The 19,851-nt window shown below is 37.7% G+C and overlaps 1 protein-coding gene across 2 annotated transcripts in view; it reads left to right on the forward strand.

Annotated features, from left to right (window-relative positions):
* Nucleotides 1-19,851, forward strand: part of GRID2 (glutamate ionotropic receptor delta type subunit 2) — a 1,941,594-nt gene that overhangs the window by 261,013 nt on the left and 1,660,730 nt on the right. For both annotated transcript variants that reach the window (XM_077277244.1, XM_077277251.1), the window contains exon 2: nt 9,549-9,704. In XM_077277244.1, coding sequence (XP_077133359.1) covers nt 9,549-9,704 — 156 coding nt within the window. The remainder of the gene's footprint in view (nt 1-9,548; nt 9,705-19,851) is intronic.

A 19,851-nucleotide genomic window follows, 5' to 3' on the forward strand; every position in this document is an offset into this window, starting at 1 on the left:
CCAAATAATTTTAAGGAAGATTTAAGGTGCGGTATAATGTGCACACACATGGGTTAGCTTCACCCTGTGAGTAAGGAGGTGAACCCTGTTGCATCACAGGGCCGCAATACCATAGAGTGAATGCTAGTGTTTGGTCACAGAACTCTAAACCAAGGACACAGGGTTGGCGTCCCTCTAGATTGTTTCTACACCAAAATGGTATCAATAAAGACACCTGCTCAGTGTGTAAAAAATAAGCCCTCACCCAGTCCAAGATCAAGAAAAATGGAAATGCTATGGGTTTTGGAAAATGGTGCAATTCTTTTTTTTATTTTTAACAAATTTTAGATTTTTTTCACCACTTAAATAAAAAACAATCTATAAATGTTTGGTATCTACAAACTGTAATGACCTGGAGAATCATAATAGCAGGTCAGTTTTAGCATTTGGTGAACATGGTAAAAAAAAAAAAACACTTTTGGAATTGCACTTTTTTGTAATTTCACCACATTTGGAATTTTTTTCCCGTTTTTCAGTACACTATACAATAAAATTAATGGTGACGTTCAAAATTACAACTCGTCCCACAAAAGTAAACCCTCACATGGTCATATAAAATATAAAAATATAAAAATATATAAAAAAGTTATAGTTCTGGGAAACAGTGGAGCAAAAAACAGAAACACAAAAATTAAAATGGCATGCGCCGTGAAGGGGTAACTCTGCCATGGTTTGAGGCAGTGCTGCAGAGATTCAAGCTTTCGACTGTTGTGAACAACGTTCTCTAAGATACCATATCGGAGAAGGAGGATAACGAGGAGCAGGAGGAGGTGCATGAACTGCTGTAGAAGGTGGAAGAAACCCTGAAAGAAGTAGGGCCAGCAATCCTCGGCGTTGGGAGCACATGCATCGAGCTAGGATGTGACTTGGCACCAGCCTCCAAAATGTTCACCCAGTGAAATGTACTGTCCCTGCTCATGAGCCTTTGTGCGCATGTCGGTCACTGCCAGTAAGTGCATTGTTAAGGGCACAGGTGATGTTCCTGGACATGTGCTGGTACAAGGTGGGGACTCCACACCAGGAGAAAAAGTGACGGTTGGGGAACGAGAACCAAGGGACCATTGCCACCATGAGTCAGAGAAAATCCACCGTGTCTACTAGCCTACATGGCAATATTTCCATGGCAAGCAGCCAGAAATGTGCTCATTTAGCATTTGGGCCTGTGGGTGGGTGACTGGGAAATTTATTTTTCATTCTAAGGCCTGGGGTAGAGAAAGCTGAACGCTGGGCTGGGACAAGGATTTGGAAGTGCCAGATGATTGTAAGACAGAATGTTCACGATTAGGTGCAGAGAAGGCATATTTGCCAGTGTTTTGGACAGGGTATTGGGAAGCACCTAGCACAAGGGTGTTACAGTTACAGACTGGCAGAGGGCAAAAACGACTCTCCAATGACCAGGAAGACCGTCATCTATTTGAATGTCACTCAGCAACCGTAAGGATTACATCAAGTGACCTAAAAAAGGAATGGCAATTGGCATCTGGGGTGAGGTGCACAGCAAGAACAGTTCGTAACAGGCTCCTAGAGGCAGGGCTCAAGTCATGTAAAGGTAGAAAAAAGCCCTTCATCAATGAGAAGCAAAGGAGAGCCAGGCTGAAGTTTGCCAAAGACCATAAGGATTGAACCATAGAGGACTGGAGTAAGGTAATATTCTCTGATGAGTCTAATTTTCTGCTTTGCCCAACACCTTGTCATCTAATGGTTAGACGGAGACCTGGAGAGGCGTACAAGCCACAGTGTCTTGTACCCACTGTGAAATTTGGTGGAGGATCGGTGATGATCTGGGGATGCTTCAGCAAGGCTGGAATTGGGCAGGTTAATCTTTGTGAAGGATGTATGAATCAAGCCGCATGCATGGTTATCCTGGAAAAACAGTTGATTCTTTCTGCTCAGGCATTGTTCCCCAACTCTGGGGACTGTTTTTTCCAGAATGACAATGCGCCATGCCACATACATAGCTAGGTCAATCAAAGTGTGGATGAAGGACCTCCACATCAAATCCCTGTCATGGTCAGCCCAATCTCCAGACCTGAACCCCATTGAAAACCTCTGGAATGTAATCAAGAGGAAGATGGATAGTCACAAGCCTTCAAACAAGGAGGAACTGCTTAAATTTTTGTACCAGGAGTGGCATAAGGTCACCCCAAAGCAGTGTGAAAGACTGGTGGAAAGCATGTCACGACGCGTGAAAGCTGTGATTAAAAATCATGGTTATTCCACAAAATATTGATTTCTGAATTCTTCCTGAGTTAAAACATTAGTATTGTTGTTTCTAAATGGTTATAAACTTGTTTTCATAGCATTATTTGAGGTCAGCAAGCACTGCATGTTTTTGTTTTTTTGACCATTTCTTATTTTCTGAAAATAAATACAAAATGTAATGCTTGGAATTCAAAGACATGTTGTCAGTAGTTTATAAAATAAAAGAGCAATTTACATTTTACTCAAAAATATACCTATAAACAGAAAAATCAGGCAAACTGAAAATTTATATATATATATATATATATATATATATATATATATATATATGTATAAATCCGCCATCATGTATTTTGTCCCTTATCCTGGTATATATATCCCCCATTCCTCTTAAATACCATTCTATTAGTCACTGCCCATTGTTCCAGCTTATCTAGATCCTTCTGAAATCTTTCTCTGTCTTCTCAACTATTTGCTACACTTGTATGCAACACAGTAAGGGTACTGTCACACAGTGCAATTTTGATCGCTACGACGGTACGATTCGTGACGTTCTAGCGATATCGTTACGATATCGCAGTGTCTGACACGCAGCAGCGATCAGGGACCCTGCTGAGAATCGTACGTCATAGCAGATCGTTTGGAACTTTCTTTCATCGCTTGATCACCCGCTGACATCGCTGGATCGTTGTGTGTGACAGCGATCCAGCGATGTGTTCGCTTGTAACCAGGGTAAACATCGGGTAACTAAGCGCAGGGCCGAGCTTAGTAACCCGATGTTTACCCTGGTTACCAGCGTAAACGTAAAAAAACCAAACAGTACATACTCACATTCCGGTGTCTGTCCCCGGCGTCTCAGCTTCTCTGCACTGTGTAAGCACAGCGGCCGGAAAGCAGAGCGGTGACGTCAGACGTCACCGCTGTGCTCGCTTTCTGGCTGGCCGGCGCTCACAGTGCAGAGAAGCTGAGACGCCGGGGGACAGACACCGGAATGTAAGTATGTACTGTTTGTTTTTTTTACGTTTACGCTGGTAACCAGGGTAAACATCGGGTTACTAAGCGCGGCCCTGCGCTTAGTAACCCAATGTTTACCCTGGTTACCCGGGGACTTCGGCATCGCTCCAGCGCCGTGATTGCAACGTGTGACCGCAGTCTACGACGCTGGAGCGATAATCATACGATCGCTGCGACGTCACGGATCGTGCCGTCATAGCGATCAAAATGGCACTGTGTGACAGTACCTTTAGGTCTCGTGAAAACAAAGAAAAGATATGCAAAACTGGGAATGTCTCAAAAATTGAAAAATTATTTTGTATTAACACATGACAAATATAAGGACAACAGACAAATTAAAAACTATAAAAAAATGCCATTAGGCCACTTAATTGTAACCACTAACCCATTAATAAAGAGCCGTGGTATACCAAAACTAGCAATTAAAAGGCGTATGCAAAGTGGTGGAATACCCTGATTATTAGACAGGCTCGCAAATTTAGTAAGAACTATATACCATCAGATAAATGGAAGATGCAGACTATCCCAAGGAATTGTTCAAAAAACATAGCCATAAATAACGTTCATAATACACAACATGTAGAGATAAAGTGCAAGTGCATAATCAAATGCTCATATACAGGGTGGGCCATTTATATGGATACACCTGGGTGGGCCATTTATAAAGATACATCCAAATGGCCAAATACAAAATGGCCACCACTCATCTTGAAATGTTTCCCCCCTCCCATGTACTAATGTGCCACAAACAGAAAGTTGATATCACCAACCATTCCCATTTTATTTAGGTGTATCAATATAAATGGCCTACCCAGGTTTATCCCCATATATGGTCCTCCCTGTAGATAATTATATTACCTCTCAAATTGAGTATCAAACAAGCCAAAGTGCCCTAAGTATTTGAAGCAAAAACAATAAATCCAATAGAATCATCATATTACATTGCCTGAGTTAACTTAATCCTTTCTAGAGATGAAGATAAATATCATACATAGGGAAGCAGTAAGCCCTATGTTCAAGCAGTTACACAGAACAAGCAAGAGCTTAGACACATTAAGCCATCACATAATGTGAGCTATTACAGATCTTGCATTATTAATGAAGTTAGAGAGGGGAAGTAAACCCACTCATATCTCTGCAGGGGAGTGAAGGGGCAATGATAATTATGTGGCCTAAGGGCATTTTTTAATTGTTTTTAATTGGTCTGTTTATGATTCTCACTAAATTAGAATATCATCAAAAAGTTAACTTATCTCAGTTCTTCAAAACAAAAAGTGAATCTTATATATTATAAAGAGTCACTAAAAACAGGATTATCTATTTCTAGTGTTTATATCTGTTATTGTTGATGATTATGGCTTACAGCAAATTAAAACCAAAAGTCATTATCTCAGTAAATTAGAATACTTTATAACACCAGCTGGAAAATGATTTTAAAATCTGAAATGTTGGCCTACTGAAAAGTATGTTTGGTAACTAGTGTTGAGCATTCCGATACCGCAAGTATCGGATATCAGCCGATATTTGCGGTATCGGAATGCCGATACCGAGTTCCGATATTTTTGTGATATCGGAAATCGGAATCGGAAGTTCCCAGTGTATGGTTCCCAGGGTCTGGAGGAGAGGAAACTCTCCTTCAGGCCCTGGGATCCATATCCATGTAAAAATAAAGAATACAAATAAAAAATATGGATATACTCACCGCTCCGACGGACCCTGGACCTTAGCGATGCAACCGGCAGCCTCAGTTCCTAAGAATGCAGTGAGTGTACAGGACCTGCGATGACGTTGCGGTCTTGTGATTGGTCGTGTGACCGCTCATGTGACCGCTCACGTGACCGTGATGTCATTGAAGGTCCTTCACTCACTGCATTCTTAGGAACGGAGGCTGCCGGTTGCACTGCTAAGGTCCAGGGTCCGTCGGAGGGGTGAGTATATCCATATTTTTAATTTTTATTCTTAATTTTTTACATGAATATGGATCCCAGGGCCTGAAGGAGAGTTTCCTCTCCTTCAGACCCTGGGAACCATCCAGGATACTTTCCGATATTTGTGTCCCATTGACTTGTATTGGTATCAGGTATCAGTATCGGCGATATCCGATATTTTTTGGATATCGGCTGATCCAATCCGATACCGATACTTTTGAATATCGGAAGGTATCGCTCAGCACTATTGGTAACTACACTCAATACTCGGTCAGGTCTCCATTTCCATCAATTACTGCATCAATGCAACATGGCATAGAGGTGATCAGCCTGTGACACTGCTGAGGTGTTATGAAAGCCCAGGTTGCTTTGATAGCAGCCTTCAGTTTGTCTGCATTGTTGGGTTTGGTGTCTCTCATTCTCCTCTTGACAATACCCCATAGATTCTCTATGAAGTTAAGGTCAGGTGAGTTTGATGGCCAATCAAGCACAGTGATACTGTTGCTTTTAAACCATGTATTGGTACTTTGGCAGTGTGAACAGGTGCCAAGTCCTGTTGGAGAAGGAAATTTCTATCTCCAAAAAGCTTGTCGGCAGAGGGAAGCATTAAGTGCTCTAAAATTTCCTGGTAGATGGCTGTGCTGACTTGGTCTTGATAAAACACAGTCGACCTACACAAGCCGATGACATTGCTCCCCAAACTATCACTGATTGTGTAAACTTCACACTAGACCTCAAGCAACTTGGAGTGTGTGCCTCTCCACTCTTCCTCCAGACTATGGGACATTGATTTTCAAATTAAATTCAATATTTACTTTCATCTGAAAATACCTTGGACCACTGAGCAACAGTCCAGTTCTTTTTCTCCTTGGCCCATGCAAGACGCTTCTGTCGTTGTCTATTGTTCATGAGTAGCTTGACACAAAGAATGCAACACTTGTAGCCCATGTCCTGAACACATTGTGGCCCTTGAAGCAATGACTTCAGAAGCAGACCACTCCTTGTGAATTTCCCCAAAATTTTTGAATGGCCTTTTCTTATCAATCCTTTCAAGGCTGCAGTTAACCCCTTAGCGACATCGGGCGTACATTTATGCCGATGTCGGACACCCTCTCTTTGGTGTGGGCTCCAGCCATGAGCCCACATCTTTCCGGGGACATGTCAGCTGTTTTGAAGAGCTGACATATGCCCGCAATTGCAGCGGGGGGAATCGCGATCCATCCGTGGCTATTAACCAGTTAAATGCCGCTGTCAAACTCTGAAAGTGGCATTTTTATCACGCTTCCGGCAATCGCGCCAGAAATATGCACACCTGTGACACTCATTACATGATCACGGGTCACCGATGTGTTAGCATGACAACCTGAGGTCTCCTGGAGACCTCTATGGTTGTTGTGAGTGCTAACTTGCTGTGAGCGCAACGCAGTGGTCGGCGCTTATAGCAAGTGAGCAATTCTACTATATTGAGGCAATCTGAACATCGCCTCTATGTAGCAGAGCCAATAGGGTTGTGGCAGCTTCTTGACTCCTATGGAGACTATTGAAGCAAGACAAAAGTAAAAAAAATGTTTTAAAAATGTAAAAAAATTAAAAAATATAAACGTTCAAATCACCCCCCTTTCGCTCCATTCAAATTAAAAAAAACAATAAAAATAAAATCAAACATACACATATTTGGTATTGCCGCATTCAGAATCGCCCGATCTATCAATAAAAAAGGATTAACCTGATCGCTAAGCGACGTAGGGAGAAAAAAGTCAAAATGCCAGAATTACATTTTTTTGGTCGCTGCGACATTGCATTAAAATGCAATGACGGGCAATCAAAGATCGTATCTTCAGCAAAATGGTATCAATAAAAATGTCTGCTTGGCATGCAAAAAATAAGCACTCACCCAATCTGAGATTATGAAAACTGGAGACGCTAAGGGTGTCGGAAAATTGCCAATTTTCTTTTTTTTACAACATTTGGAATTTTTTTTCACCACTTAGATAAAAAAGAACCTTGACATGTTTGGTGTCTATTAACTCAAAATGACCTGGAAAATCATAGTGGCTGTTCATTTTTGACATTTAGTAAACCTAATAAAAAAGCCAAAAGAAAAACAAATGGGGGATCGCACTTTTTTTTGCAATTTCACCGCACTTGGAGTTTTTTTCCGTTTTTCTAGTACATTACATGGTAAAACCAATGGTGTCATTCAAAAGTACAACTTGTCCTGCAAACAACAAGCCCTCACATGGCCATATTGACAGAAAAATAAAAAAGTTATGGGAAGAAGGGGAGCAAAAAACGAACACGCAAAATTGAAAAAAGCTCCGGGGGTTAAGGGGTTAATGAGAAAGAAAAATCTATGTTTGAAAGATCTCCAGTTTTGTATATATTTTCTTTGTTTTCACTTGTGCCAACTTTATATGCTTTGGGTTGATCTCCTATTGTATTGGTGGTGCCCACCCTATTGTTGTTTGTACTGTAAGGTCTCCTAGGACTATATTCATCCCCTTTCAAGCTCTCTAACACAAGCCCAGGTTTAGTAGTGTCAAAAGACTGACTCAAACTGACAGTGTTGCTGTTAGAGGTATGACCCATGCATTCCAAAACAACCTTCTCTTATTCCCCACTAATACACGTGCCAGAGGAAAAGAAGATCAATCGTGGCCTGGTAATACTACTGTCTGGACAACTGATGCCAGGGGAGGTGGCAGTTCCGGTGCTTGTGTCTCTTATACTATTGGCTGTGGTATGCATTTTTTTTATTTAATATTACCACATTAATTGCTATTTTAACTTTTTCTTTTACAATATATTTGTACAACACTATTTATAACTTTTAACATTTTTCTCAACCATAATTACTCCCTCATTTTCAAAAAGGGTTAGATTTATTTTTATAAAACAATTCTTTCCCCTTTCACAAGTACAGCCTCTTGTGACAAGCAAACACACTGTCGCTGACAGACATTTATTTCATATTTTTTTTCTGCAGCTTGCTCCTACATTCTAGTCCATTGAGAATTAAAAAAAAATGTAATTCTAATTCAAATGCAGGAGTTCAAATGTCAGCTACAGTGGGGAAAATGAGTATTTCATACACTGCCAATTTTGCATGTTTTCTCACCTACATAGAATGGAAAGGTCTGTAATTTTGACATAGATACACTTAATACTTATTTCATACTGGATGGAGGCCCGATGCGATATCATTGGGAGGGCAGTAATGGCGTGATGAGGGCAGGCTTTGCAGCTTTGAGAATCTCTCCCGCTATGTGCTCACTCACCTATCCACTCTCTCGGCGTATACAGTGTGTGTGTGTTTTGCGTACGGCGTATACAGTGTGTGTGTGTGGTGCCTACGACATTCTGCTGGTGGCACAGCACAAGAGGCTGGTACCACCAACAGTTTCCATATTGAGACACCCATCACTTGGGTGTCTCAATATAGCGGGCAGTGAACTTTCTCTGCTTGGAATTCTGGGATCTGAACAGGATGTGAAGACATTAGAAGGTAAGTATATATTAAGACAATAAGATGCAAATGTAAATTAATTATGTAAAAATCATACAATGTGATTCTCTGGATTTTTTTTAGAATCTGTCTCTCACACTTGAAGTTTACCTACTGAAACCTTGCGTGCTTTTTGTCTCTTATGCAATCTTCTGCAATGTGAAAATTGGTGCCAAGCATTTTTTGGGGCAATTTGCACAAATTAAAAAACAAATTTTCCAAATTTGGTGGGACCTGAGAATTTCATAAATCTTTACTCATAAAATTTTACTCAAATTCTATTTGCATGGAATTGATTCACATTTCTGTAATTATTTATTACCTTTGTAGTCCAAAAAAGCCATAATATTTTTTGTATGAGAAGCAGACCATACTACTCGCAGTACTATGCATGATTAGCAAAAAGAAGAAAAAAGCATTATACATTTGAATAGTCCTTACTGATTTCCAGTGGCTCCTCTCATGGACAGCTACTCCTAACTGCTGTGTCATCCTAGATATGCTTCATTTTAGCTGGATTATGCATAGTCAGAACCATTCATTATGGTACATCAACTAAAAAGCTTTTTGTACAGAATAAGGTACAAAAAGACCTATTATACCTGACACATTACATAGCATCAACTTTTATAGTGGCAGAAAGCTTACAACTATGCAACATTCATATGAAAACAAACTCCATGCCTTATTTAGTTTCAAAGATGACCATTTATAACTACTGGTGTCATGTCTTGCATATTTATATGTTAAAGCAGTAAAGTTTTGCCTTGAAATTGCATTTAACCATCACAATTTTTTTTGCTGCTCTGCTTACCTCTCTCTTTGTATCTCTACTAAATGCATCTTTTACTCTTTTTCAGGGGCAATTTTTGATGACTCCGCTAGAAAAGATTATGAAGTATTTCGCATGGCAGTTGATGACCTGAATTTAAATGAAGATATTTTGCAAACTGAAAAAATCACATTTACTGAAAAATTTGTTGATGGTAGTAATCCTTTTGTTGCTGTCCAGGAAGGTAGGAGGCAAAATTTTATGTTTTCAATCTTTTATTTCAGTGCTTTAAAAAATATATATATACATAGTGGTGAAAATGTATTTTACATACAGTTTTTTTTCAACATTTCACCTATATGTGTTATATAGGAGAAGATATATATCTTAATATTGTATGTAATAATATTACTTTATTACATAGGTTGTTCTTTTCCAAATATAATTTGTCCCTTGCTCCATTTTGATTTAAAAAAAAAAAACATACTGCACTCACTTTACCGAGGTCCACGAGCAAGTCTCTGTGACTGGTCCTGGCATGGAGCATTGGCTTGACAGCATGACAACCAATCAGTGGGCACTCAGCAGGACATTCCAATGTGAATAAAACACCTGGTCCTGAGCTATTGAGTTCACTCATTAGCCATTGCTCTGTCATGTTGACTTCAGTGCCTCAGGCAATGACACCTATTGGGAACAGCATTGGAGACCGAACAATGGACCAGGGGAAGGTGGGTATAGCTAAACCAAAATACAGCAATGGACAAATTATGCTTTATAAGGAACAATGCTTTAACTTTAACAAGGTTAAAAAAATTATTAAATGCAAGAAATATTTAGAATTCTTAGTGTCTCTTTTTATGCATTCTTTGTGGGGAAAAATAATGTACATGTTTTATTTTATTTTAAATTTTAACAGAGCATCCTATTTCATTACATTTGTTGCCTATGTCCACGTATGGCTAAGCCCACAGGTAGTTTATATTGCTGTGCTGTGTACACAAAGTCTGACAGTATTTTTTAAAGCTGGCTTAGCTAGCATATTGGACTAAACTGTGTGTTTTCTAAAGGACTCCATAAAGAGACTAAATTGGATGAATCTTTCGATATTGATGGATCAGCCAACAGTCTAGTGTATTCAAGGACCTCCCGACTTTACCCCACAGATGATGTTGGTAGAGAGAATGATCCAAATGTTGAAATTTCAATGTCTGTTTCTTTTGTGTGACTGCGAGATAAACTGTTGTTAGAGGAGTTTGGCAATGGATCCTTCATAGAAAACATGGTAGCAACCTGCTGATGGGGGAGTCAGAAGTGATAGTTGTCAACCAAATAAATGTTCAGTTGTCAGCTATCTAATGTGTATAGGGGTCTTAAAGCTGGACTGACTGTTATCTATCCCAATTCTTATCCCCACCATATGCTTTTTTACAGTTAATTGAAGCATGCATGTGTTCTCCAAGTCAAAAGTAGAGTAAGCCACTACCAGACATCTTTTAGCTTCTTTGGGAAAAAAAAATATTGAGACCACTGTAGAGTTTACCATCTAGAACTTGGGGTTTAACTAAAAGAAATGTATAGAAAATCTGTCAGGTCCAGATTCTTTATAAAAACAATAGCAGAAGTGGTAATTAGCATCCACAGCACATGTTTATTACAGGTAGCCATCATTGATGAAATGAAAAACCTATTTTATAATCTATAATCTTTCCATCCATTGGGGAGGGGATAGCACTGAGCAGTCATGGCTGTTCTCCAGCCATTTCTGCGTTTTAGAACATTGACATCCCGCTTAGTCTGTCCATGTGCTGAGCAGGACATCGGTCAATTGAACATTAGGCATGATTGGAAAACAGCTGTGACTGCTAGTGCTTAGCACTGAGAGTAGAGAGAATAGGAGACATGCACAAACACATGGATCACAATAGATAAGTCACAAAAAGATATTTGTTTTATTTAAACACACACCACTACAAATATTAAAACAAATTAAAAACAGACCATAACAATAAGCCCATGATAATTCAAGAACCTACCCCTCCTTTCTCTATATTAAAGATAAAGCCTCACACATAGCTCTTTAATACAGGATATAGCATGATACTTAGTGAGGTAGTACTATACACAACTACTCTGATATGGGTGTGATTGTAAGCCACTCACTCCAGAGACCCTTTAACAAAGACCAGGCAAATCAGCAATATAAGCATGTATCACAGGACTGAGAGATTCCATGAATGAGGAAAGTCCAAATGGAAATGGAAGTAATAATACAACCTGTCATGCACGAAACAAGCCTTTAGGTAGAAAAAGAGAACCCTGTATGCTGGAAGATCCTTAACACAAGAGTGGTGGAGAAAGGAAGAGGTCAGGACAAAGATTGCCCAAATGCTTGGCACTTCCCCAATGGTTGGAAAAGAGCAAGACATGGGGCGATTATTAAATTGTTTTCTCCTTTCACTGATGACTGCTAGCTGTGACAAACACATGCTCTGAATGCCAATTATCACCTTCAACATGCTCTGCTGTTACTTGCATAATGAATCTGGACCTGACCATATCCTTTTAAATCAACTTAAATTTTGTATGTATTTTTTTGAACCCTCCAAATTTTGAAAACATTTTTTACTCTATAAATCATTATTTTCTGGGTAAATTAATCAGAAAAAAAGTTAAATACATTAATTATTTTGAATTTTTCCACTGGATTATTTCTTGGGATGCTTTTTTTTAACAAATTTTATGAAACAATTGAACTCTTTAATAAAAAGCATACCATAGATAGCATTGACTGACAGAGCCTGAGGCAGAAAAAGACTAAATGTATTGCATGACAGGGAGTCTAACAGAAACCCTGTGTATATAGTAAAATCCAACTGTTTCATGGATAATATTAAACTAAACATAATTGTTACACATTGTATCATAGGGTCCTTTAATGTGTATTTTCAAATATTGTTTATTGTGACACTTAAAAGGATTGCCCTATGAACGTAGTACAATTTAATAAACAGATCTTGGAATAAGTAAGTTCTACAATTGGATGGATTAAAACATTTTTCTGTGCTGAGATATTCCTAGTAATTAGCCCTTGCCATGAACTGTGTAATGGCTGTTTCTGACTGTGCAGGAACATGGTCTGATCATACCATAGCTCCTCGTCAGGGGAGGATGCAAAAGAGAAAATACAGGCAGGACAACATGGGATAGCAGCTGTTGCTTTTTGCAGGGTAAAACATTTATTGACCTGTTTAAAAAAATCAGAAAAATGTTTTACCTCACAGAAAGAAATGTTTTACCTCACACAAATAAGTTCCAAATCCATTTGCTGAACTTATTTTTTATTCCAAGAACTTTAAACGTTTAAAATGTACAATATTTGTCGGACAACAGCTTTAACTATTGGCAGTGTGTATACTGCAAGCAATTACGCATGAGAAATGCTGTGTAAAAACAAATGGCCTCTTTAAGAATAATTTGATGACTGCATGCAACATTTAAGTTAAAAAGTGACAGATGCTTTGTAGTATTTAAGATATTAATAATTAAAAAAGTAAAATTTGGCACTCAAAAGGAAATTAGATGAAATTGTGATAGTTTTATTGATGTCCAAAACAGTCCATTCGATTATAATGTTGCGGTCCTACTTGGACCTTTATCAGATAAATGCTGTATGAACAAAGGAATAATAGTCTAATTGACAATTATGACACATAATGTACAGTAAGTGAGAACAAAAGTTAATCATATAAATTAACATTTCATTTTATTGAATAATTTCAGACATCCGTCACACATAATAGAGAGGTGATGTGGTTTATCAATGTTGATATGAAATCTCTATGTGACTGTAAAGATAAGATGAGTAAACTAGCAATTAAATGAGTGTTGAATTTTACTCATCTTTGTTACTTGCTAATGTTTTCCCTATATTCTGTTATTATATCTATTCATGCATACAAATTATCTTAAGTGAACAAAATATATTTCAAATTGATAATTTAAAGACCAGATTAATATATTATTTTTTTTAAATGTGTGCATATTTATCAATATATTACCTAGTTTAGCCTTTTCCTATTGTGGGTCCCCAAATTTGGACCGGATCTGTAATTGAACTATGATATTCAGCTTGGGAGTTCCAACTGTGAAAACACAGACAGTATAGTGACTGCCAATCATGTCCAGAGAACTTGAGTACAGCTAATAAACCTGGACTAATATCAGTGTGTAAACATCTCATCCATTTTCAATACTTTTTACTTTCTTTTTTATTATACTTACCATATATACTCGAGTATAAGCTGACCCAAGTATAAGCCGACCCCCCTAATTTTGCAACAAAAAACTGGGAAAACTTATTGACTCGAGTATAAGCCTAGGGTGGAAAATGCAGCAGCTACCGGTAAATGTCAAAAATACAAATCGATACCAATAAAAGTAAAATTAATTGAGACATCAGTATTTTAAGTGTTTTTGAATATCCATATTGAATCAGGAGCCCCATAAAATGCTCCATACAGTTCATGATGGGCCCCATAAGATGCTCCATACAAAATACGACACATATATGCTCCATAAAATTTATGATGGCCCCATAAGATGCTCCATATTAAAATATGCCCCATATAATGCTACACAAATGCTGATTATGGCCCCATAAGATGCTCCATATGAATATTTAGCCCTTGTAATGCTGCACAAATGCTGATTATTGCCCCATAATATGCTCCATATAAAATTGTGCTACAAATAATGCTCCATACAGTTCATTATGGCCACATAAGATGCTCCATATAACAATGTGCCGCATATAATGCTCCATACAGTTCATTATGGCCCCATAAGATGCTCCATATAACAATGTGCAACATAAAATGCTCCATGCAGTTCATTATGGCCCCATAAGATGCTCCATATAACAATGTGCCTCAAATAATGCTCCATACAGTTCATTATGGCCCCATAAGATGCTCCATATAACAATGTGCCACATATAATGCTCCATACAGTTAAATATGGCCCCATAGATGCTCCATATAACAATGTGCCACATGTAATGCTCCATGCAGTTCATTATGGCCCCATAGATGCTCCATATAACAATGTGCCATAATATACTGATTCATGCAATTCATTATGGCCCCATAGATGCTCCATATAACAATGTGCCACATATAATGCTCCATACATTTCATTATGGCCCCATGTATGCTTCATATAACAATGTGCCACATTAATGCTGCAGCTGCAATAAAAAATTGACATACTCACCTCTCGTCGCTGCCCGCTGCTCCTCTCCATCCCGTCTCTTCGCAGTGACTGTTCAGGCAGAGGGCAGCGCGCACACTAATATGTCATCGCGCCCTCTGACCTGAACAGTCACTGCAGAGGATGCGGAAGACGGGGTGGCGGTGGAATGAGGCAAGGTGAATATGAAATACTCACCTGCTCCCGGCGCGGTCCCTGGCAGCTTCTCCCGGACAGATGGTCTCCGGGTGTGGCAGCTTTTTCCTCTGTTCAGCGGTCACTGGTACCGCTCATTACAGTAATGAATATGCGGCTCTACCCCTATGATAGTGGAGTCCATATTCATTACTTTAATGAGCGGTAACACGTGACCGCTGAACAGGGGAAGAAGCTGCCAGCGCCAGAGACCATGGGACAAGCAGGGACCACGTCAGGAGCACCAGGAGCATGTGAGTATGTGACCGTCGTCGCTCCCCCTCACCGGCTGACCATGACTCAAGTATAAGCTGAGAGGTGCACTTTCAGCCCATTTTTTGGGCTGAAAATCTCGGCTTATACTCGAGTATATACTGTATTTTCCTTTTCACTCTACACATACAACAAATGATAACACATTTTTCAATTGCAGTTTTTCCAATTTATTAAATAAATTAAACAAAATAGGCAGATAGAAACAGGAAATCATAAAATACATTTTAATCAAAGATTCAACTCAGCTTATTTCAATATGAGAGAAAATTTAAATATAAAAGCAACAAAATGGAATTTGATTCAATAATAAATTAATTTTGTACACTTTTTTTAATTAATATGTAATTTAGGCTTACATAGCCCTCAGATAGTATAATATTTATCACTGCACTGTTTAAGTCTTTTTTCTTGCATTACTGCAAAAATAAAAATATATATTTCAGTTATGGGCAATGTTTAGTGATAAAGCACTTATTATATAAAGACTGAAGTCTAAAGGTCAGGCCACATTCACGTCAGTGTTTTTCACGTATTAGAATAATGGATCACGTTTCATCAGTGATTGTCATTAGAGTTTCATCATATGTTAATCAGAGTGTCATAAGTGTTTCCTCAAAGATTGGTCAGATCTTCAGTTTTTTTCACTCTTGAGGTTCAAAAAAGTTTATCCACCTTCTTCTATCAGTCAGTGAAAAACATACATTTGACTGCTGTTTTTCACAGACCCATAGACTTTCATTCAGAGTTTGATCCACTAGATCTGACATGTCTCTATGATTTTGCATGTATTACTCCCACGTGTGAATAGCCCTTTGGACTGTTGAAGGTACTAGAGTATCCATGAAAAGAACGAATAGCACGCGTATGAGGAAAATGGACATGTGAATGAGTGCTTACACTGAGTTTAAGGCATCTATTTGGATTTTGTGTGAGGAAATGCATATGGCACAGGCACTAAAAGGTTTGAAGCAGCCTTATAAGCCTTATGTGTAGCATGTTCCTTTGTCATTAGCCAGACTTGTATATGTTGCAAAACTTATTTTCTGCCTCTTGAGAAAAGTCTGCTTGACTTTGCTAAAAGCCATTAAAACAGGGCAATGCCAGTATTTTATATTTGGCACATAATTTGGGAGACTTTAGGCACATGAAGCAAAAATAAAGTTAAAATGCAATGATAACAGAGACTATAATTCTGCTAATAGGAAGTTAGTAGAACCTAAAACTTGAAGCGTAGTTCTATAGCTGCCTTTATTTTTGTTTCTAATTAGCCAAACTACAATGTAATTTCTTTTAGTGACTTTGACCAGATCATGCCAAAATTGTAAGATTCTGACCATAATTATTTGTGAATCTTGGTTGTGATTTTTTTGGAAGTCATTTTTCTCTTTATAATTGCAATGAACTAAATCTAAACTGTAATCTGATGAGCATACTAATTTAATAATACATAATGTAGCATCTGTTGAATTAGTAATAATTTTTTTACACATAAAAAACATCATTAGTGGGGGGAAAGAAAAATGTCCTATCGATGTGGGTTCACCTGAGTTAACCCACAACAATCATGTAAATCGAGGTTGCAAATACTCCTTCTAGAATAGAGTTTAAGATAAATATTCTGGTATCCTTTTTGATACAGGAAAAAAGTTTTTCAATTTTTAATTTTTCAAATCTGAATTGAGCTTAGATATTGTCCGCTTTGATTGTATTCATGAAGGATATCAGTTTTAGTTAAGTGATAAATGTATTTAGTGGGAATACAAATATAATGCCTCTTTGAACCTGTCCAAAAAATAATTTGTTTTTCAATCTTCCTGTTTATTATGGTGTTTACAACCTTTTTTAATTTTCATGTCAAACAAGATGCATGAGACCTTAATTTTAATTTTATGAGCTGTTTTATACTATGAATTATTGTGATTATGAGGATGACAGATATGAGCTAAATAATTTTTTGTTTGTAATTACATGTGGCTGTCATTAAATAGTTTGCTTATTGTAAGAAAAATGTGTTTTCTTAAAGAGTAACTTTACTTATTCAGGAAACTTTTTGCAACTTTTCAAGCAGTTTTATACAAAAGAAATTATAAAATTTGATTAAGAAATTAGGGCCTTAATAATTTAAAAATCGCAATATACACTTGAGTGTGACAATACTTTATTGAATCATCAACAGACAGTAACACATAGGACAGTCCCAGAAAGTACATAAGATGGTTCAAATTAAAGAGTCTCGCCCTTCTGCTTGCTCACCAGGATTAGATTAGCTAATCTTTGGGGCTTTCAGGGCCTACTACTCCCACCAGTGGAACCCCGCTTTTGTAAGGCACCCACAGAGAAGAGGTAACAACAAGCTTCTGAAGCTGACAGTCCATTGAGGCATGTGGCCAGGTCCATAAGTCCTGGAGACTAAATGGTCCCAACCTGGCCTCTCCGAAAGTCTCCACGGGGCCAGGTGACCAGATGGTGCCAACCTGGCTTCTCCAAATGTCTCCATGGAGCTAGGTGACTGGATGGTCCCAACTTGGCTTCTACAAACCTCTCCATGGGGCCAGATGACTGGATGATCCCAACCTGGCTTCTCTGAATGTCTCCATGGGGTGAGGTTACCAAATGGTCCCAACCTCATTTTTCCGAATGTCTCCATGGGTTCAATGATGGTCAGTGTATTCCTTCAGCTAGGCCATTGTCCTTTAAGCTGGCATCCTGTAGAATGTTAAATCTGTATTCCTGTTAATGGAGCCATGATGACTTACCTGTGGTTCTGTAGAGTCTCTTTTAGAACAGAGGCAGATCCCACTTTTACAGTTCACAACTGTCCTTGAGGCCATAATCCACATCTGCATAATCTGTCCTTCACTGTTTGCAGTTCAACAATCTACATGGACTTATACAATAGGTAATCAACATTTTAGCTAACATCTATTGTTCAGTTACCATGCATCTCTGGCCTCCAAAGATAGCAACACAAAAAATTGTACAAGCTGATATAATAGGTAAACAGCAGCCATGCAACAATTCACAAACATCAAATCAATCTACAATAAGAGTCAACTTTCTTTCTCATGTGAACTATAGCTCCTGTCTCTGGGACTACAAAATATACGTCTGGCATAGTTAGGAATTAATGCTGTGCCATCACAACGTGTATTTCAAAATACTTTAAGGAATAAATAAACTAAAACTTATATAATTACGCACATACAAAGTAATAATGTAATGTGAACAACTGTAAAACAGATATTTGGTTTGTCACCATATAAATTGCATTACTTCTTACAAGTCTAATTTTAAAATATTAAAATAAACAGTTATGAATCTTTTAAGACTCTTTCCATGAATGTGTTAGTTTTTTTCATCAGATTTGTTTTGTTATTTAATGGCTAGAGTACCGGTAAATAGGAAAAACAGAATCTGTTGGAATGGATGTTTCAGGATTAATTAAAAACAAATGATAATAATATTTATAATAGTAATAATAATATATATTATATACATTATGGCTTCTATAAAAAAAATAGAGCCATTTTGGCCCATCAAAAGACTGAGGGTAAAAAAAATCTATATTCTTTATGCTGGAGAAATAGAACCTCTACTGAACAAACAGGATATTTCTTTTACATACTATATAACAATTCCTTTATTGATTTTAATTACATCAACTTGGAAAACAGGTCACATAGGTTTGTGGCACATTCAATACATAAAATAATTCATTTAAAGGACATATTCAAGGAGCTTTTTTAAAGCTTTGCTCTTACAAATTTCTTTCTCATGATCACATCATTTTTCATTGCACTTTCTTGCGTGTGAAGTGATAGCATGATAAGCTGTCATTTCACATAATCCAACATTTTCCATCTACTGGTCTAAAGAACAAACTTCAGGTACATTAGCACTTTTTTTTTCTTGTAGTTTACTCTCATGTGCTACATTTTCCCTGAAGCTTTTATATGTCAAGAAGATTAATGCATATTTTTAAATTTTGTTTTGCTATCTTAAATGCTTAGACAGACCTAAATTTTAAAACATGCATTTGTAGGTAACTTCAATATGTCTAATGAGTGTGTTTTTTCTATAACGTAATTTTTCTGTAATTTTGGGATATTTAATCATGCTGGCTATATTTCTATGGACTAAAATGTTGAATTTACAACACAAAAGTTATTTCTAACTAGGATAAAATGTAATTTAATTAAAACAATTTTTTACCAGTAATTATTAATAACATATCTTACAAAAGATGTGGCAACAAAAAATTAAAGCAACTAAGCAAGTGCTCTTTGCAGGCATATTTTCCTTGTTTTCAGACCTGTTTCAGCATAGTGATTGCATAATAATAATAATAATAATTTTTACTTATATAGCGCCAACATATTCCGCAGCGCTTTACAGTTTAACAGTTTCAAACATAACAGTCATAAGTAACAACGTTAACAATACAATAAATAAAGCAAACTAAAATGACCCTGCTCGTGAGAGCTTACAATCTACAATGAGGTGGGGGAGATACAAAGCACAGGTGTGTATTTACAATGATGTATTTACAATGATGGTCCAGCCATCTTCAGGGGGTGGGGGATAGATGGAGATAGTGAATGGGCTACACACACACACACACACACAAACATAAAATGACTTTGTTTAGTGAACGTGGTAGGCCGCTCTGA

This window comes from Ranitomeya variabilis, chromosome 1, assembly GCF_051348905.1.
Source record: "Ranitomeya variabilis isolate aRanVar5 chromosome 1, aRanVar5.hap1, whole genome shotgun sequence".
NCBI lineage: Eukaryota > Metazoa > Chordata > Amphibia > Anura > Dendrobatidae > Ranitomeya > Ranitomeya variabilis.